The sequence below is a fragment of the Anomaloglossus baeobatrachus genome, chromosome 5, assembly GCF_048569485.1.
Source record: "Anomaloglossus baeobatrachus isolate aAnoBae1 chromosome 5, aAnoBae1.hap1, whole genome shotgun sequence".
Taxonomy (NCBI): Eukaryota; Metazoa; Chordata; class Amphibia; order Anura; family Aromobatidae; genus Anomaloglossus; species Anomaloglossus baeobatrachus.
The window spans coordinates 165,872,039-165,894,162 of NC_134357.1; the positions used below are offsets into that span (position 1 = coordinate 165,872,039).

At 46.7% G+C, this 22,124-nt stretch overlaps 1 protein-coding gene across 1 annotated transcript in view; it reads right to left on the reverse strand.

Moving 5' to 3' along the window:
• LOC142311020 (glutamate dehydrogenase, mitochondrial) overlaps positions 1–22,124 on the reverse strand; it is a 47,557-nt gene that overhangs the window by 19,881 nt on the left and 5,552 nt on the right. The window contains exons 2-4 of the mRNA XM_075349004.1: positions 19,750–19,830; positions 19,130–19,185; positions 18,985–19,048 (exon numbers count right to left, since the gene is read on the reverse strand). Of these exons, the coding sequence (XP_075205119.1) occupies positions 18,985–19,048; positions 19,130–19,185; positions 19,750–19,830 (201 nt within the window). The remainder of the gene's footprint in view (positions 1–18,984; positions 19,049–19,129; positions 19,186–19,749; positions 19,831–22,124) is intronic.

Sequence of the window (22,124 nt, forward strand, 5' to 3'; positions counted from 1 at the left end):
ATGGGTGACAGGTCCGAGCATTCCTACATGAAGTGACATGGAAAGTGGATTGGTCAGTATGGGCCAGTTGAATGGCTACCAAGGTCTCCAGATCTGATCTAATCCATTAAAAAGAAAACAAGCAAAACGTGCACTCCCAAAACACACTCCCTCCCCCCCCCCCTTCCCCTCTGAGCCCCACAATATGCCTAAACCACAGTTAATTTCCACATGGTTGATGTCATTGTAGGGAGGAAGCCTGCTTAATTTACAGCGGGAGGGGATGTCTCCAGAAGAAAAATCTGGGCACGGTATATGGACACAGTGCACTGGGCATGACAAGGGCATTATATCATATACACACAAATTATGCTCACCTTACCTTCCGTTCCACCGCTGGCCTCTCGGTTCTTGTAGTTCGCCACTACATGATGTATATCGGGTAACCATCCCGACGAGGAAAGAACTTACGCTGTCAACAGTTACTCTAAGGCAGCATGCTGACCAATCAGAAGCAAGCGGCTCCCGCCTTTGACGTCAGCGCAAGTTCCAGCATCAGTCGCGATGGTTACCCGATAAACATCTTGTACCGGTGAACTACAAGAACCGGGAGGCTGGCGATGGAACGGAAGGTAAGGTGAGTATAAAATGTGTGTATGCGCATGCGTGTGTGGAATGGCACACTAGGGTACCAGGATGGGAGATTGCACAAGTTGTAGAACAAATTGTCTGCATTGCAATGCTTTCCTATGGGGAAATTTTGCTTTGCTAGACGAGTAACTTTGTTAACAAGCACTCCCACTCGTTAACCAATATTCCACTGTGTAATTATTAGAGTTGAGCGCGGTTCTAGGTTCGAGGTTCTCCAGTTCTAGGCTCGAGTGATTTTGGGGCCTGTTATAGAACGAACTAGAACTCGAGCTTTTTGCAAAAGCTCGATAGTTCTAGAAACGTTCGATAATGGTTCTAGCAGCAAAAAAACAGCTAATTCCTAGCTGGCTTTCCGCTGTAATAGTGTAAGTCACTCTGTGACTCACACTATTATGAAATTTCAGTGTATAGTGTGCGTGAACAGCGCCTTCAGATCACTGCTGTTTGTATAATGGCGATAGCCATTTTTTTTTTTTTTCCTGGTCTTCCTTCCCTAAGCGCGCGCGTCTTGTGGGGCGGGTCAGCATGTCAGCCAATCCCAGACACACACACAGCTAAGTGGACTTTTAGCCAGAGAAGCAACGGCATGTGTGATAGGATGTCCATGTCATATGTCCCTGCATTATAAAACCGGACATTTTCCTCCAGCACGCCATTATCTGCCTTCTGCGTCCTTGGTGTCAGTCATCACTGGCGCAGCTCCGTCCTTTGTCCTATCGCCGATACTGCTGTATGCGCTCCATACACAGCGCTGGACAGCTTAGGGAGAGCACTTTCTATAAGTCCTTTTAAGGGCTCGTACCGGCAGGGTCAGAGCCATAGGTGACAGGTCCTGAAAACAGAGACAGCGTCTGTGTAGCTAAGGTCAGGGATTTCGTCGCTGCATTTCCCCATTAGGAGGGAATAGAAAGGCAGGCTTCCTTTCCTCTACCCAGAGCCCCACAACCCTGGCACTGTACCCTCCTGTCATCTGCACACTCCCACTCATTATAACTAAGCCATTATACTAGCAAACACTCAGTGTACCTAGTAGCATCCTAAACGTGGCTATTGGACTTTTGTCTAGTCCCACTAGTGCAAAGATATTTGCAGCACGTCTGCCTGCATTGCACACTCCAACTCATTATAACTAAGCCATTATACTAGCAAACACTCAGTGTACCTAGTGGCATCCTAAACGTGGCTATTGGACTTTTGTCTAGTCCCACTAGTGCAAAGATATTTGCAGCACGTCTGCCTGCATTGCACACTCAAACTCATTGTTACTTACTAAGACATTATAATACCAAAAATTGAGTAAACTTAGTGGCATACAAGAAGTGGCTGTTGTACTCCATTAGTGCCCCACTGGTGCAAATCTATGTGCAGCACCTGTGCAGGACACCCTCCTGCTCTGTTTTTAATAAGCTATAATGATAGCAAAAAATACTGCCATTTAGTGGCATCATAGAACTGGCTGTTGGACTCCTTTATTGTGCCACTTGTGCCAAGCAATCTCAAGCACCTCTGCATTCTACCCTCATGCACATTTAGCTATGCTAATTTTATAGCAAACTCAGGGAATTCCTTGCTGCATTTGATCATTAGGAGGGATAGAAAGTGAGGCTTCTTTTACTGTCCTGGTACCCACAGAACACGGCCCCTGTACCCATCTGTCCACTTTTGCCACGCTATTTAATTTGCCCAAAGAGCTGACTCTTTTTCTGCCATCCTAAAATTGTCTGGAATACTAAGTTAGTGTTCCTTTGCTGCCAAGCAAGGTACAACACATGTGCATTCTACACTCCTTTCCATTTCTGGAATGCAATTATTAACTGCAGGTAGTCCAGCCAATCTGTGACGAAGGTGCAGGTGTGGATATAATGTAGCCTGCATCCAATGATGGTTCTCTCGATGTCTGACAGCTCAACAATACCTTCTGTTTCCACTTCCAAAACAAGTGATGACCTGCCAATCACACTCCCTGTTGCGGGTAAAGGAGTGGAAGTTCAGTGTGAAAAACCATGTGTGACTGCTGTCCCCACAGTCACAGATGATGAAGAGCACGCAGATGCACTTGATGGGGCAGGCGGTGGTTGCACAGGCACGCTAGGCTGCATTGTAGCACAGTGAAATTCATATTGCGACTTATGCTTCATTTTAAGTCGTGTACAGGGTGGGCTCCCCAGTATGCAGCAAAACCAGGCAACAGGAAAAGGACTCTAGGCAGTTGGGTTGATAAAGGATTGTTTAACTTTACCAAAACAAACAATAAGAACCATGCATACAATTTAAATAATTGAACAATCTATTCTGTTGCCTACTACCTGCTAATCCCTCTGTGTAGCAGTAATTGTGTGTTTATGCGCGTGTGTGTGTGTGTGTGTGTGCGAACACTACTTACCAGTGGCGCATCACAAGAGCTTCCAAGTTACCTACCTAAACATAGACAAAACACATTACCCCCCCTGAATACCCTTGTTAGCTGAAGCCTCACAGATAATGCAGATGATAACAGTGTGAATGCAAACCACACAGCTCTGCAACACAGTCATGGAAATCTTGAAAAGCAACAGTCAATGCAAACATGTGTTGCTGTCCCTCTATGATTTAAACTGTATGTGACAATTTGACAGTGCAGAGGCAGCAAGTCTTATTGTCTATAAATAGTCGGCCTACCCAGAACAGATATGTGTTTTGCTAATAAAACAAAGTGTTGCGTGTCCGCATTATTGTCTGGGCACAGCCTACCGTACCCGGGTACTCTGATGTCCAGTTGCCAGAAATACAGACTTTACGCTCCTCTCACGGTAAACAGTATAGACAGCACTGTAAGAATGTTGGTCTGTGGCACAGGATGCTGCTCACTGGCATTACGGGGCTCATCATCAAAGTACAACATGACTCCCCTCACAATTGAACGAAGTGTTTCCGCGGTGGCTCCTTGCTGTAACACACACCTTTACCTTTTCCTTCTGTTCATAGACAGCATCTCCAAGTCCACACCCGAAGAGCAATTTGATATTGCTATAGTGACCAAACAAAGGCAGATCCAAAATAACAGCAGCCCCTTGTGTGTAGTCTGCAACAATGCATGCAATGGCAAATTAGCATGTTGCATTGACAGTGGCTAAAGCTGAGCAATACACCTTCACGCTATCAATTCATATCCATGTGACACTTCATGGAGGAACTACTCAAAAGGTGTGAGTTTTTGCCTTCTACTTACAGATTGTTGACAAATCTTACAGATTCCATGACTTGGGTGATCCTTTGCGATGTCCAAAAATTCACAGGCTAGGCAAGGCTTACAGCCCATGCGACCTGCATAGCCAACACGACTTCTGCTCAGAGTCAAAGTTGTGGTCCAGGATTCAGTTGTTGACGTGCTTCCAGTACTTTGTCTCTGGCCAGGAAGACGCAACGTAACCTCGTCGTCAGTAGCATCCTCCTCCACCTCCTCTGCTGACCTCATCGACTGGCTGACTTTGGTTTGACAGTAAGTGTGGTCTCCAACCTCATCAATAACCCTGTGTGTTTTCATTCCCCTCGTCCTGAGTCCTCCGAGACAACCTCTTCCTGCCCTGACCGAATAGTAAAGTTGTCATTCCAATCAGGTATCTGTGCTCCTCATCATGTTCCCCATTGTCTCCACCAGGAGGATTTACTTTTTAGAAATGAGGGTGTAGATTAGGCTCAGCACCTTCTTCATCGGGGCCTGGATCCCACTCACAAAGCTTCTGGCCATCTGCGCAGATCATTTCCCCTGTCTCATGGAACTCGCTACCTCAACACGTCAGATTATCTGCTACACCCGCAAGCTTCAAACAATCTGAAAACTCATCTGTTCAGAAATGACTAGAACCTTCAATGACACCACCACCATACGTACTTGACGCTCAACCTACACCACTCCTACTGTCTCCTCCCAAAAATCCTTTAGAATGTAATCCCGCAAGGGCAGGGCCCTCTTCCCTCTGTACCAGTCTGTCTATAGTTACTTGTATATGTATTCTGTATGTAACCCCCTTCTCATGTACAGCACCATGGAATCAATGGTGCTCTATAAATCAATAATAATGAAAATAATAATAACTTCCTTGTCTGTACTCATTGCAGCTTTGGAGCAGACCTCTGATTCCCAGGCTATAGTGCGACTGAACAGCTATGCAAACTCAACCATCTCTGTTACCCCATACTCAGCAGGGCTGGTGGAAACTTGAGAGCTGTTAGGAAGCAAGTGTGATTGGATTGACACCACAGAGGAATGGAGTATTTGGAATCTTGAAATTGGGGTGGAGGAGAGGCCACTTTATGGAGCACTGGAGATCCATTGAAGCAGCTGCTGTTTTGGCCTCATCTACATTTGTTAGCGATGGTTGTGTCAGTGAAAAAAAGGATCATATCAGATTATCCATGGGAAGAAGTACACCTGTTCTTTTGGATGGTATTTGTTGTTACAAAACCTGTAACCTGAAGCCTGCTGCGGTTTCATTTGCGCCCAGGCGTCAGCTGCCATTTAGGGCTATGCCTTGGGTTGTCCAGCTGGCTACTTTCTCCTCCACGTCTAAGTGTGGAGAGGCAGCTAGTGCACATGCGTGTGCCTATTTACCCCAGCCACAGCCTAACTACAGTGTTTCGCCTAGTGAGTATGCTCTGCCTGACTGTGCCATTGCTAAGGCTAAGTCTTCATTTCGGGATACAGCACATGCTCCCACACTTAGTGCGAAAAGCCTCTTTGCACAGGTACTTGCATTCCGTGCCGGGTCTAAGTCCTGTTTTGTGCCTAGACACCATGCTAAAGCTGATAGTCTTTTTTCAGAGACTGTATTTCATGCTACTGAGCATGCTCAGGCACTTACTGCATCAGAGACTAGGTCCGGTAATGAACTCTTTGGCCCTGCCCCTGATGTGGGGGGCCCATATAGACCACAGGGCATCAGGTGTCCTGACGATGTGGCCAGGCCACTCCCAAATGGCTTGCAGAGGCCTACCCCTATGACTTGTCACCACATTATTGATGGTCAGACGATGACTGGTGAGGTGTTTGGGTCATGGCAGCCATGAGGTCATCATTGAAGTTGCGGTTCCAAATAGGACGCTAGTTATGCCACTCATGACGTGTCACTCTGCTTTTGTCTCCAGGAGGTGCATTGTGGTTCACCCTGGTGTGGGGCGGACCCAGGTTATAAAAGGGGCTGGAACCAACAAGGAGGTGCGCAGTCTTCTATTATGCTCCGAAAGAGCACACCTCCATGTGTTGAACCCATTGCGGCTTTAGGCTAGAGGTAGGCAGGGATAGGGTGTCGATGCAGGCCAACACCACAGTTGGTAACGCAGAACGGTTAAGACCAGCTCCTGTCCTACCAGTCCTGCTTGTGCAGCCCAGTGGCATTAACAGGCCTGCTGCTGCTGATGCGCCTGCTGTCCACAGGTGTGGCCCCTACGCACACGGTCAGCGTACTCAATGGCCCCTGTGTTGTTAACAGTGAGTTCCTGGGCTGGGTGGGCATGTGGACCCTGTGACGCTAACAGGGCTCCCAGTCTCCAGATCCGAATGGCGTCTAACTCGGTTCAGGCTACTATTAAGCCTGTTTTACACGGTACGACCGATTGTGCGATTTCACAATCGATCGTACCCGCCCCCGTCCTTTTTGCATCACGGGCATATCGCTGCCCGTGTCGCACAAAGTTAGTAAACCCCGTCACACATACTTACCTCTCGTGCGACCTCGCTGTGGGCGGCGAACGTCCACTTCCTGGAGTGGGAGGGACGTTCGGCGTCACAGCGACGTCACACGGGCGCCGGCCAATAGAAGCGGAGGGGCGGAGATGAGCGGGACGTAAACATCCCGCCCACCTCCTTCCTTCCACATAGAGACGGCGGCGGCCGCGGGAGGCAGGTGAGCTGCTCATCGTTCCCGTGGTGTCACACGGAGCGACGTGTGCTACCACGGAAACGATGGTCAACTAAAGTAAACGATATTATGGAACCTAACGAGCAGTACCCGACTCACGATTTGTGAGCGATACTGCGTCGCTAGGAGGTGTCACACAGGCCGGCATCGCCAGCGATGCCGGATGTGCGTCACAAAAACCGTGACCCCGACGATCTATCGCACGATAAGGCTGCTTTACACCAGGCAATCTAAGTTTCATAGCCACACAGCTCTGTATCCTCCACCAAACCTTCCAGTTGCCAACCTCTCCTTTTCCATCTGGGAGCACGGTGGACACTGACTGCTGATGGGGATATATACCTTTCTCTTTCTTTTCTTAATAATTTTCGGTATATAGCGGTAACATAGTATATACCACCTTATCCAAATCTGCCAGTCTCACTGTAACAGATGGTGTTTCTTCAGCAAATGTTACTGTTGCTTAACCACCAAATCCACGGACCAAAACTTTTTTCCCCTTTCCAACACACCTGTTCCCCTTTCCACCAGCATCTGTCCTTTTTCAACTCATTTTGGTATATGACCAAAAGTGCAACTCTGCAGGGACACCGTACTCAACGCCATCTCAGCACAGCAGCCAGCCCTCGGTCCCTCAGATGTGGACAAGTAAAAGACCATTTCCTCCTATCCATGACAAAGCGTTGAGATTCACTCTGTGCAGCACTGGTGTTTAGTGGAAAAGCAGATCTAAGATTGCGTACCACATTCTGCAGATACTCCTGTATACGTGCGTCCATTTCTATGGCAGGAATTATTTTGCCAAATTTTGTCTTGTACCGGGGATCTAACAGTGTGGCAACCCAGTAGTCAGGATTACTTTGAATTCGTACAATCCGAGGGTCATGTTGTAGGTAGTGCAGCAAGAAGACGCTCATGTGTCTTGTGCATCCAGGAGGACCAAGTCCTTGGTGTGTTGGTGGCAGAGAGGTGAGAATCGTGCCTCCTTCCTCTGCCCTCTCCCCACAACCGAAATGTGAGCAAGCTCTCACTCATCTGCTGAGTCTTCCATGCCCATCGCCAGTTCGTCCTCCATTTCTTCATGGGCTCCTGCACCTTCCTCAACACTTTTTGGTGATACTATGCGCCCTTGTTAATCCCTCTCCCTCACCATGACTGCCGCCTAGGTGCCACTGACCATCTGGACCTCGTAGATCTTGTTATCCCTTCCGCATATGACTCCTCCTGTACTTCCTCCCCTTCCTCTTGTCCCAACACCTGACTCCGAATAATAATTACAGTGTGCTCCAACATGTAGATGACCAGAATTGTCACGCTGAGAATGACATTGCCAGTGCTAAACATCTTCGTCGACATTTGTAAACTGTGTAGCAGGGTGCATAGGTCCTTGATCTGACACCACTCCAGCAGCGTGATCTGCACCACCTCTGGATCAAGTTATCCCAGGCTATATGTCATAACGTATTGCAGCAGGGTTCGGCGGTGCTGCCACAAACGCTGCAACATGTGCAGATTCAAATTCCTGCGTGTCGGCACATCGCATTTCAGGCGTTTAACCACCAGACCTAAAGACTTCTGTAGCGACGAAAGTTGTTGAGCTGCTGTGTGCGCACGATGGAAGTGAGCACATAGCGAGCGTGCCCGCTGCACAAGGCCATGTAGGCCGGGATGGTGTTTTAAAAATTGCTGGAGAATTAGTTTCAACACGTGAGCCATACAAGGCACGTGTGTCACATTGCCCTAACGATGGCCCGCAGCCAGGTTTGCATCATTGCCGCACACGGCTGTTAAGTCACCAACGGAGTCCGCTCCGTCAATTTGTACTCCGGTCGCCAGGTGACAACGTGTTCCTTTCATGAATAGTGCTGATGATGGGAGAGGAGTCGATGCCAGCGGCGCAGGTGGACGCAGGTTATGCTCACCCACTGGGCTGCATTACCTTGACAGATGCAGAATCTCTGGCTGAATGTAGCTGGTGGGTATCTCACAGATGAAATACCATCATTCAGCTACAACCAATGGGAAGACACCACACCCTTTTTTATGCCCATCCTGTCTGCAGACCACAGCCAGACATAGCTATGAACCTCTGGTTACTTTTACCCCCAGTTCAGTTTTATGATTTTGTGTGCTTGTTACCTGACTACTTTTCCTGCTTGCTGTTTATGTACCTTGTTGGCCGATCCGCATTTCACCTCTGCTTGTTTTCTGATTAAGTCCTGGCCGTCCCATTCTGTTCCTGTTCCTCAATTAATGTTTTGACCCTGCCTGACTACTATTCTCTGGAACTGCAGCCTTCCGCAGGTATTGATCACCTTGGGCCCTGTGTAATTCCTAATCCCTGTATAGGGGTTAAAGGGTTTCAGGGTTCTAGGGGTCCTGCTTGGTGAGTGGCTTCCCTCTAGCCTATCATTTACAGCCCATCTGAGTGTGTGGATCAAGGAAGGCGTTACACCGTGCTCTCTGCAGAAGGCCATGTGGGCCAGGATAGTGCTTTAAAAATTGCTGGACAACCAGGTTCAACACGTGAGCCACACAAGGCACATCTGTCACATTGTCACAGCGAAGGGCCGCACCCATGTTTGCATCATTGTCGCACCCGGCCTTCCCTGGCTGCTGGTTGAGTGGAGACAACCATTGATGAAACTCGGTCTCCAGAGCTAACCGTCCACAACTTCTCAGCGGTGTGACTCACATTTCCCATACATTTCAAAGTAAACCTTTGACCGCCTGATGGCATTGAGCTCTGCTGCCAGCATAGTAAGGGGGTGTGTGGTATTCCTTGTGCGCAGTTAAAAGGAAGGGTGGCCTGACCACACAGGGTTTGCGCCAAGGTGGAGGACCCACACGAGGTTGAAGAGGCAGAAGCAGTGTATTAACTTCTACATACAGAAGAAGGATTGACACAACTCGTGGGGACGGCAAGACTTGTACAGCAGACCCTTCTCCATCTCTCCCCACAGTAACCCATTGCCCAGTCAGCGACATGTAACGCCCCTGTCCATGCTTACTGGGCCAATTATCTGTGGTGAAATGCACCCTGTCACACAGAGTTTCTCAAGGAATCAGTGATGTTTAGTGCGACATGCTGGTGTAGCGCGTGCACGCCTTTGTTGGAGAAGGAGTGGCGCCTGGGCATCGGCTCTTGGGGCACTGCGATGGGCATAAGGTCTCGAAAATCCTCGGTTAAAAAGGTTGGAAAGGCAGCATTTTGGTAGCCAACAGTTTCCAGATGCTGAAAGTCAACCTCTAAGCCATGTCATGCCCTTCTAAAAGCATGTAAAACACAGCGAGGGGACTCCAACCACAGTCTCCCTCGTTTCCACTAACTGGGCCACACACACGCCACTTGACTGGCATCAGTTGACCCAATTTTCAAGATGAAAAAGATGCTTTGCATGAAGCACTCTCAAAACTACGCGTGCCTTTCCCGTTCCCTGGCTGACCCAGGGGAAGAAAAGTCCTCTGAGAGCCATGTCCACATTGTCAGTGGACAGACACGTGTGCTTATCTGCCAGCAGACCCCCAGCAGCACTGAAGACAGGTTCCGAGAGAACGCTGGCTGCAGTACACAACAAGATCCCTAAGGCGTACGTGTAGAGCTCAGGCAATTTATCCAGATTGGAAGCCTAAAATGAGCAGGTCTCAAGTTGCACAGTAATGGCATCGATGTTTCCTTGCATATACTCATATATCTGTGTCTCCTCCTCTTTTTCCTTGTCCAGCTCTTTTGTTTTCGCATGCGTATATGTCCTTGTCACTTTCCCATGTGTTTGTGTTGCGAGTTGTTTGTCACCTTTTGGACACCTTTGAGGGTGTTTTCTAGGTGTTTTTATGTGTTTGTGATTGCCTGCCATTGTTTCCTATGCAGTTCGAGTTCGGTTCGAACCGACCTCGAGCCGAACCGCGACCGGTTCACTCATCTCTAGTAATTATATATTTATATAGATTACCGTATTTTTCGCTTTATAAGACGCACTGGAATATAAGACGCACCCCAAACTTAGACATAAAAAAAGGTAAAAAAAAGAAAAATGGGGTCCGTCTTATACTCCGGTGTTCTCTTACCGGAGGGGGGCAGCAGTGGTGGTGAAGCGGGGTCACAGGAGGCACAGGTTGTGCTGGCAGGCGCGGCAGGTCAGTGGCAGCGGGGTCCGTGGTTGCAGGTGCCGTGGCGTCCGTGGTTGCAGGCGCGGTGGCATCCGCGGTGGCAGGATCCGTGGGGTCCGTGGTGGCGGCAGCAGCCGTGGCGTGTGAGCCGTGCAGCAGGCCGGTGCAGTGAGTGTCCGCGGTCCCGGTTCAGTGGTGGCAGCGGCGGCGGCGACTGCTCAGTGGTGGCAGGGACTGCTCAGTGGTGGAGTGTGTCCGCGGTCCCGGTTCAGTGGTGGCAGTGGCGGCGACGGCTCAGTGGTGGGAGTGGCGGCGACGGCTCAGTGGTGGGAGCGGCGGTAACTGCTCAGTGGTGGCAGCGGCAGGGACTGCTCAGTGGTGGCGTGTGTCCGCGGTCCCGGTTCAGTGGTGGCAGCGGCGGCGGCTCAGTGGTGGGAGCGGCGGCAACTGCTCAGTGGTGGCAGCGGCAGGGACTGCTCAGTGGTGGCGTGTGTCCGCGGTCCCGGTTCAGTGGTGGCAGCGGCTCAGTGGTGGGAGCGGCGGCAACTGCTCAGTGGTGGCAGCGGCAGGGACTGCTCAGTGGTGGCGTGTGTCCGCGGTCCCGGTTCAGTGGTGGCAGCGGCGGCGGCTCAGTGGTGGGAGCGGCGGCGACGGCTCAGTGGTGGAGTGTGTCCGCGGTCCCGATTCAAGTAATGGCGCCCGGAGCGACGCATGCGCAGATGGAGCTCTCATCCAAGGGCTCCATCTGCGCACGCGCTGACTCCCGGAGCAGCGCGTGCGCAGATGGAGCTCTCATCCAAGAGCTCCACCGGCGCCATCATTTGAAAGTGGGACCGCGGACAACTGGTAAGCTGCACAGCCGCCCGCCCCGCATGCACAGAGTGGCAGCCAGCAGGCTGCCCGCCCACTCTGCGTACAAGCCGCCGGGTACCTGTGCTTGCGTGCGGTGGCAGCCGGGTACCCATGGCTGTGTGCGGGCGGCAGATGGGTGACTGTGTGAGGGCGGCAGCCGGGTACCTGCACGGGCACCCGACTGCCGCTCGCACACAGCACCCGGCTGCCGCCCGCACACAGCCATGGGTACCCGTCTGCCACCGCATGCAAGCACAGGTACCTGGCTGCCGACCCCACACAGCACCCGCTGCCGCCCGCACACAGCCACGGGTACCCGGCTGCCGCTGCATGCAAGTACAGGTACCCGGCCGCTTGCATGCAGCCACAGGCACCCGCCCGATCGCCTCAGACAGGACCCCCCCCCCCCCCCGCTACCGCTTTATAAGACGCACCCCCCATTTTCCTCCCAAAATTTGGGGAGGAAAAGTGCGTCTTATAAAGCGAAAAATACGGTATATATAGTACAGACAAAAAGTTTGGACACACCTCAAAGTTTTCTTTATTTTCATGACTCTGAAAATTGTAGATTTACATTGAAGGCATCAAAACTATGAATTAACACATGTGGAATGAAATATTTAACAAAAAAGTGTGAAACAACTGAAAATATGTCTTATATTCTAGGTTCTTCAAAGTAGCCACCTTTTGCTTTGTTTACAGCTTTGCACACTCTTGGCATTCTCTTGATGAGCTTCAAGAGGTAGTCATCAGAAATGGTTTTCACTTCACAGGTGTGCCCTGTCAGGTTTAATAAGTGGGATTTCTTGCCTTATAAATGGGGTTCTGACCATCAGTTGTGTTGTGCAGAAATCTGGTAGAGACACAGCTGATAGTCCTGCTGAATAGACTGTTAGAATTTGTATTATGGCAAGAAAAAAAAAGCAGCTAAGTGAAGAAAAACGAGTGGCCATCATTACTTTAGGAAATGAAGGTCAGTCAGTCAGAAAAATTGATAAAACTTTGAAAGCGTCCCCAAGTGCAGTGGCAAAAACCATCAAAACGCTACAAAGAAACTGGCTCACATGAGGACCGCCCTAGGAAAGGAAGACCAAGAGTCACCTCTGCTGTGGAGGATAAGTTTATCCAAGTCCCCAGCCTCAGAAATCACAGGTTAAACAGCAGCTCAGATTAGAGACAAGGTCAATGCCACACAGAGTTCTAGCAGCAGACACATCTCTAAAACATATATAACAAGAGTAGGGACGTTTGGGCCATGCATGGTTAATATCTAAAGTCACTAGACCCCATGATGAACATGTAGAAAAACAAGAGGGAAAAAAAAGGGGTTTCTACTAGTGAAACCACAAAGTGGTCAAACATAATGCACAATAAAACAACCTCTTAAGAAAAAGCTAATGAAATTTTATTGTCACTAAATTAAATTCATAAGAAGAGAAAATTCATTTAAAGGATATAAATATAGGTATAATAGACAGGCTAAAACCAGAAAATACCAGGAACCAGTAAAAATCGGGCAGTGCACATTGACTACCTTCTAAGGCTATGTGCGCACGTTGCGTACTAGCTCTGCAGATATTTCTGCAGCGATCTGAAGAGCACATGTGCGCTTTAGATCGCTGCAGAAATGTCCGTAGTGAGGGCCGATTCCATGCGCTCTGCCTGCAGCTCCTGCCATAGACAGAGCAGGAGCTGCCGGCAAAGCGCAGGAAAGAAGTGACATGTCACTTCTTTTTGCGCAGCGCTTCGGCAGTAGCCGAAGCGCTGCGCTCTTAGACGCCACGTGCGCACGGCCCCTGCACAATCTCAATAGACTGTGCAGGGGACGCTGGACGGATGCAGTTACGCTGCGCTACAAAGCGCAGCGTAACTGCATGTTTTTACGCAACGTGCGCACATAGCCTAACAGTACCAGCAGAAAACAATATCCAGCAGTAGTACAGGAATATTGACCCCCAAAGTGGGTGGTGAATGTCACTGAACAATCCAAGAGAGTGAATAAATTACCATAAATAGAGATGCTCAAGCTATTAGTAAATAGGTACAAGTCAAAAAGAAATTACCTGAGCAAGTCACAATCGGAAATCAGTGGCATAAACCATTACCCAGAGGGGGAGAATTGAGACAAATCCACTTAGAGGTGAATAGTAATAAGGCTAGGTTCGCACACTGCGTCTTTTTGACGCTGCGTTTTTGTGCAGTTTTGGCCGCTAAAAACGCACCTGCGTCGAAAAAACGCATCAAAAACGCATGCGTTTTTGCCGCGATTTGGTGCGTTTTTCCAATGCATTGCATGGGGGGAAAACGCAGAAAAACGCAGGAAAGAACTGACATGTCCATTTTTTTTTTAAACTCAAAAACGCAGGTAAAAAAAAAGAGATGTGTGCGGACAGCAAAAATGAAAAGTCATAGACTTTGCTGGGGAAGCAAAGTCCTGCAGTTTTGAGGCCAAAAACGCACCCGAAAAACGTGCAAAAACGCCGCGAAAAACGCACTGTGCGCACATAGCCTAAGGCTGAAAAACAGCCAAACCCTGTCAAAAAAGGAGTAAAGCTGGATAAAGATGGAAGATAAAGACCAGCAGTGTCAATCAACACAAGGCTGCTGATAAGGTGCATCTATGAAGAGTGATATGCTCAGTTTCACTTTTGACAGCTCAAAAATAAAAAAACCTCAAAATTCTCTGTGCACTTCTCTCAAATCACAGCAGTTACAGGAAGGTGCCAGTTCATGTGCACACGGAGTTTGAGAAGTTTTTGAAGTGTAAACTCAAAATTCTCCTGAAACTTGGGACTTTCTACTTAGGCTAGTTTCACACATCCGGCTTTTCGCCGGTTTGCCGAATTCAGCGGACTCCAGTACCGTGTGATACAGTACAATGGCAGCACTGCAACTTCCGGGTCACATGACAGAAAACAACCCAGTAATCAGGATCTCTGTCTATACATTATGCTTTTCTCAGATGGGGTAGCAAAAACCTGGTGACAGATTCTCTTTAAAAGGTGTTTAACACTACTGAACAATCTCTTTAACCCCTTCAACCCCCAGCCTGTCTTCACCTTCCAGTCCAGGCCAATTTTGTTAATTCTGACCAGTGTCACTGTGTTAACTCTGGAATGAGTAGATCCCAGTTATTTGGAGATTATTTTTCAAGGCATTGTACTTCAGGTTAGTCTGAGATTTAGGACAATTTTTTTTATGTTTGTGAAAATATTGGTAATCGAGCGCTATTTGAATCTTGTAAAGTATAAGTGGCTGGAAAAATTAGCGGACGGCAAATCACTTTGAGAGCCCTGAGGTACCTAAACAGTCAAGACCCTGCACATATGACCTCATTTTGGAAACTAGATCCCTCAAGGAATATTTATGTCGATGTGTAGTGAGCACCTTGAAACCCCAGAAGCTTCCCATAATTGTATAACGTTGAGCCGTGAAAATAAAAAAAAAAAAACACACACACACACACACACACACACACACACACACACACACACACACACACAATCCAGCCCCAAACCTGCTGCTTTTACCACAAATTTTTAAATTTTCACAAGGGCAGGAAGAGAAAATACACCACACAATTTTTATTGCAATTTCTCCAGAGTACACAGGTACCCCATATGTGGTGTGAACACTACTGTTTAGGCGCATAGCAGGACTCAAGGGAAGGAGCTTCATAATGGACTTCAGATTTAGTTGGAATAGTTTGGAGGTGCCAGTTTGCAGGACTCCATCCCCTTCAAGTCAGCACATTTTGGACAGGATACCCCCCCCCCCCCCGAGTTAATCTGTGGGTGAAGTGACAATTCAGTCTCTGGAAAACACCCATTGAATCAAACAGAGCAAGTGTTGCAGAATTAAAAATTGCAAAAGAGCGCTTGCCCTGCATTTTGTTTTACAGTGTTCAGTGAAGGGTTTAACTGTTAGTTTTATAGATCGGATCGCTCCAGATGCAGCAAAACTAATGTATATTTATTGGTATAATTGTGCAAAAAATGAAAATAAATTATTGTAGTGAATTGTACCTGTCAGTTTTACACTGACACAAGCCTCAGACTGTTTCTGGCATGGTTACAGAGACTTGCCATATGTGGTTGACCCGGAGGTAGAAATTACCTCGGATTGTCATTTCAACGATTGGGCCCCCGTTATCACATCACATTGGTCTTTACTGCCGCTCATCTTTCCCAGACCCTAAATGCTGCGATCATATTGATCAAAGTGTACCATATAAAAAAAAATACACAGATGGGGATAGGAAAACCAAAACGAACACCACAAATAATTCTAATATATAACTTTTAATTCACAAAATCATTATTACACACACAAAAAAAAAAACCCACTGATTAGGATGCAAAAAAAAAAATAAAATAGATGCCTCAAAGATGAGGGACCTGGACACCAATAATGTGTGTCACTGCTAATCCTGTACAAACTTGTGATAAAAATCACCTTATGTCCACAATTTATAAAGAGTACGGGTCTCGCACTGCTTAGCACAAGTTACCATTTTTTGCATTGAATGTGCATAAACAATAGGAGAGAGAAGGGTCAAATAGTTACTTAAATAGATATCGGTATGATGTCCAGCATGCCTCCACCCCGGGGAGGGACACTGCACATTCTGTATGTTGCAAATTGTTAGGTACACAATTGTTGGGGGCATGGGGTGGACACATCAAAATTCCCTGCCTTACAGCCCTACACTGCACTTAAACAGATCTTTACTAGACGTATTTCTAAAGCTAATCGTATGCCAATTACCCCTTTGACTAGTTGATGGGGCGTTACTTCCCCTTGTCAGCCCACCTAGCATGTTATCACATAATTCACAGATAAGAAATAGGTGCTCTCATATTTCAATATCTAGGTTGGATCATCATGACAGCATTGATGGAGAGCTCTAGAATATAGATATACCTGGACTAAATTTACTCCAATCATATTTCTCTACATTGAGATACAGGAAAGTTGATTGGCGGAGTGATATATTTACCCCCTCTTTAGGGCATATCACTGGTCTTTCTACTATATAACCAGCTGGAGTCCTTAATTGTATTTGTTGTATGTGATTGTCTATATGTATATCCTTAAGGTGTTTAGATTTTAGTTTTGTATAATAAAGATTTGGTATTTTAGGAGTTTTTTCTGTGAAAAATTTACCATGTTATCACATACCAGCAGTTACTCCCAACTTCGTTCAGCCTCTGTTCCACGGTGTCAGTCTTTCCAAAAGTGCACAAAAAACTGTTGACCACACATTTGTGTACACCTAAAAAGACACTTTAAAAGACTGACACCCACAAACCATATAGGCCAGATGTGAGGTCAAAGTGACTGCCTCATTAGAGAATTCTCCAAATCAAGCTTTTCCAGAGATTTAAATGTAATCCCTGATGTAAGCGCTCAGTGTAGAGCGCAGAATAAATGTGAGCAGCGACTTACTGCAATCTTTGTGAGGCAGAATAAGAAAAAAAAAAAAAAAAAAAAAAAAAAATCAGAAGTTGAATTGTCTATTACTATGGATGGAAAAAAGTTTTGCAATTTTTTTTTCTTTTAGTGTGTACTCGAGTGGTTAACCCACTTCACCTCCAGGCGACTTTCCATTTTTTTTTGTTTGTTTTTTGCTCCCCTTCTTCCGAGATCCGTAGCTTTATTTTTCCATCAATCCTTCCATATGAGGGCTTATTTATTGCGGGACGAGTTGTACTTTTAAATGAAGCCATGAGTTTTACCATATAGTGTACTGAAAAAAATGGCAAATAAATTCTATGTGCGGAAAAATTGCTAAAAAAAAAAAAAAAAGTTTTTGGGATATTTTATTCACCATGTTCACTATATGGTAAAACTGATGTGTCTGTGTGATGCCTCAGGTCGGTTAGAGTTCGCAAACACCAAATATGTATAGATGTACTTTTATCTAAGGGGGTTTAAAAAAATGTCACAAGTTTGTTCAAAAAAAAGTGGCGCACTTTTTGCATCGTTTTCCGAAACCTGTAGCGTTCTCATTTTTCGGGATTTGGGGCTCAGTTATGGCTTATTTTTTGCATCTCAAGCTAACGGGTTTAACGTCACCATTTTTGCGCAGATGCTACGTTTTGATCGCCCATTATTGCATTGTGCGGAAAATTTATGGTGACCCAAAAATGAAATATTGAAGTTTGGATTTTTTGCGGCTACGCTGTTTAGCGATCAGGTTAATTGATTTTATATTTTAATAGATCGAGCCTGTCTGAGTGGGGCGATATCAAATGTGTGTTTTTTTTTATTTTAACCCTTTCTATTTTCAATGGGACGAATGTTGTGGGTGATTTTAACTTTTAGGTTAAATTTATTATTTTTTTTTTTTTTTTTTAAAAAACTTTAAACTTTATTTTACTATAAGGATCAGCCATGAGTCATCACATGATCCCCTGCTCCCATGACAACTATCGGCTACACGTGATCAAGTCACGTGACTTATGTCGGCTGGTGAGTATGCGCTTACAGTGCAGAGCTTGTACGTCATGCACTCACAGTTTGAAAGCCCATTGTAAGGAGTTAACAGGCGCGGGTGGACTTCGGTCCACTCGTGCCTGGGAGGCAAACGTCAGCTGTTCAAATCAACCAACGTGCGGGGATTTCTGCCTGAGGCAGCCGGCGGGCATTACCCTGACACGATCAATGATTTACCCAGTATGTCATGTGTCGTCAAGAGGGTAACTAGTGTGACAGTTTAATAAAAATCGGGCTGTTTGGTCTAACATGCTTGCCGTAACCAGATAACCAGGAGGTTGTCATTTGACCTCAGGTTACTATGGCAACGATTGGGACCGTGTGATCACGTCATGTGTTTCCGATTGAGTGGGAAAAGGGAGCGCATGTCTTCTCCCAGCCTCCTAAATAGTGCAATCGCTATGGATCGTGGCATTTAGGGGGTTAAACAGCCAGGGGCAGTGCAGAAACAGTACCTGGCTGTGACAACACTGAGCTCCTGTACAATCACCAAAACACAAGTTTACGTCACAGGTCAGATAGGAGTTCAAAACCTATGACACAAAGTTGCGTGAAAAGACTTGAAGGGGGTTTATCTATTTAGAGCCCTGTATGAATAAAAAAAAAAAAAAAAAAAAAAAAAAAAAACAAAAAACACACCCCACAACAAAACTACATGTACCACCTTTACTATTCTTGGAAGGTCACTGATTGGCTACTGCTTAATTTTTTGCAGTGCACAAGTCCACTCTGAAACTAGTAATGGCTGTAGCAGTAACATGACAACGTCTGTCACCCTCCAAGACTAGCAAAGCCAACATTGCTAGAACAGTTTGATTAAAGGGGTTGTCCATAATAAAAATGATAAGTCTGCAGTAAGAGCGTACGCTGAGAGGATCACATCTGCAGACAGTGACTGGAGACTTGTGATTTTCGACTGGACACCCCCTTTTAGCCTGGAAGTCCAGGAGACCACCACTTTAAGTTTGTTGAAGGTTACCATTATGTACCAACTTACCAATGAAGCCTTTCTTTGCCAGTTCTATAGTAAACCTTCTAGTAATTTTCTCAAGTTCTGCATCCTGTATAATATAAGCAATTATATTAGAGACACACGCACATACATTACATACGATATCTATATTTATCTGCAATCCACTTACTGAGTAATTTCTAGTATTTATTTTCACACCGGCTTTGGCTCCTCCAAAAGGCACATCTGAAAGAGTGACATTACACAGAACTAAGATAACATACAAACCAAAATCTGATGCAGGTTGTGAATTGGGTGTAATGTACAGTAATCAAGGGTATCACACTCCTGCAGGGACCACAAGGAGCCTTTTCTTCATATAATGGCATCTGTGAATGATGGCAGAGACGCAGCCTTTGTAGAACCAATGTGGTCCATCACAATGGCAGCACTGGGGCAGGACGGGACCAAATATTTATTTTCAAACATTCAATACCATTTACAGTAGCATCCTACAGTTACCTTTTTAATAAAATTGGGTGGCAATTTAGCAGTTACATGGAGAAAAACACTTTGCATACAATGTGCCAATTCCTTCTGGTGAGACCGGTCATGTGCTGGCTGACGGGAAGAGCGGTGGCACTATATATGGAAACTGCCCAGCAGGTGTGTGGATTATATTGTATTATACTGGTCACACACTGATACTGCTAAGAGGCCTGGGACAGAAAGCTATATGTGAACAGGTATACCCTGAAGTGCACACAACGCCTCCTCACTATTAGCTGTGTAGATCAAGGACCAGCTTACCTACAACGGCACATTTGTAGGTCATTAAAGACGCCAGCGCTTTCACTTCATCGACACTGACTTCTGTGCTGTAACGGATACCTACAAGGAAAAAAAAAAAAAGTGGCATCAGATAAACGTTAAAAGTGTTAACTTAGTGCAGGAATAGAGGGAGGACACGGAATAAAGGCCACATATATTCCAACTCAAGCCACAACAGTAAGATTGAATGGGGTTGTCAGGCCGTGGGCTACAAGTCTGCAGACCTGTGAATCTTCACATCGCACGGTGTCGGGGGCTCATGTCAAGTACGGGATTTCCAGCCTATCTGGCCTCGCTCAAATACTCGTGTTGAGCGTTGCCGCGCCCATCTAGTTAGCATGTAGGCCACGCACACACCACCAGCAAATACTCAATTCACACAGCCAGAAAGAAACCCCTTTACAGGTTATTGGAAACACACACACACACACACACACACACACACTACAGTGTCAGTAGTTCACTCACCATCTAGTACCTACAGAGTAGGCTACACTTGGGCACCTTCTGACTTGCAGAATGTTAGTGGTATGTGCATAAAGTGCTAATGCATAGAAACCAACTATACTGCAGTCACAGCACATTAACAGGCGCCAAACAAGTTTCTTCTTACCAGTATTAGAGCGGTGGCACTAGCAGCACTGTAGGGAACCAGGGTAGTAAGCCTAGACAGCTGTTTCGCAGGTCATCAGCGTGCTTCTTGGAGTATGAAATTCCATAGCAAAACAGGACCTTTCTAAAGGACCTGTGGCCAGAAGTTTGCATTCAGATTTACTACCCTGGTCCCCTACAGCGCTGTTAGCTCCGCTGCTCTAATACTGTTAAGAAGAAACTTGTTTGGTACCGGTTAATCAGCTATGACATCAATATAGTAGGTTTTTATGCACAAACTGTTTCCCCAAAAAGAAGACCTACCCCAAAGATAAGGCCTAGCAGGAATTTTCAGAAAGAGTTACATATAACACCTACCCTGTAATTAAGTCCTATTCGCGGTTCAATAAAGAAGTGTCCATGCAGCTAAAAAAAGGTAAGCAATACTGAAGGACACATCATAGAAAGCAGGCACTCCCAAAAGAGAAGAAAGAAGACCCTGCGATCATACTCACCAGACATCGACCGGGAGCAGTGGAATGCATCAAGGTCCTGCGGCAGAAGACATGCACACATATACGAGATCGTGCGTGCACACACTCACCACATCCAGCAAAATCTATTGATTTTGGACAGCATATAAAGACCTGTGATGCTGTGCAGTGCCAGGACCTGCAGGTGGCAAGCAGAGGACCCAGTGGTGGAACAAATCATTGAGACAAGAGAGCAGAGAGAGTCCCCTGCTGGCTGGAAGTGGTATCACTGGATGAGGGGAATGTGTGCCTGTGTGCCAGGAGGCGAGGACGGCGTGCAGTATACCTGCTGGGAGGCCCCGGACGGAGATCACAGGAGGACCTGGGAGCTACACAGGTGTCTGGCAAGTATGGCTCTCCTGGAAGGGAGGATTTGCATTTTTTTTCTGGGGGTGGTGGTGTTTAAACGTTCCCCCCGAGAATAAAGCTCTAGTGCTTATTTCGGGGCAAAGACTAAATTAAAAAACAAACAGTGTAGTAAATCACACCAGGGCTTGGGCTAAGGCCATGACCATTTCTGGATTAGATGAACGTTATGGCTCCAGGAGTGAAGCATTCAACACTGCCAAGAGCAACCCTTACACAAACTGCAAACATCTCACAGGAAAAGAAGGAAAGGTCTATGAATCACTGTGACTCATTGCTAGATTATTGTTTATTTTCAACCACGAACATTTTCCACTCAACAAAAAGGAAAAAAAAAAAAAAAAAAAATATCCACAAGAAACTGACTAAAGCTTACCACTCCCTATAACTGACCCAGACCTCTACCACACTGCCGACTTAAAACACAAGCAGCATTTGTTAAGTAGAAGGGTATCAGGGTCATCATCACTAAATTCCCCAGCTCCGTGCGAAAGCTTCATTACTACACTGCATTGTCAAATACATGTTTAAGAAGGTAGAACTGAAAAACTGCTGCATATCTTGTGTAAACCTAGATAAGCGCATTCTAAAGTGCTGGCCACTAGAGGTCGCCCTTCTATCCTACTGTCCCCTGTGTCATGCTGCAGGAAGAGGACTCCGCGCTCATGCTACTTACTGGGACAAAGCAATCCTAAAAAAAGTCAACATGAATCCTTTAATAATGAGCCTTGCCACAAGTCTTAGGGGTGCTTCACACACAGCGAGCTCGCTGCCGAGATCGCTGCTGAGTCACGCTTTTTGTGACGCAGCAGTGACCTCATTAGCGATCTCGCTGTGTGTGACAATGAGCAGCGATCTGGCCCC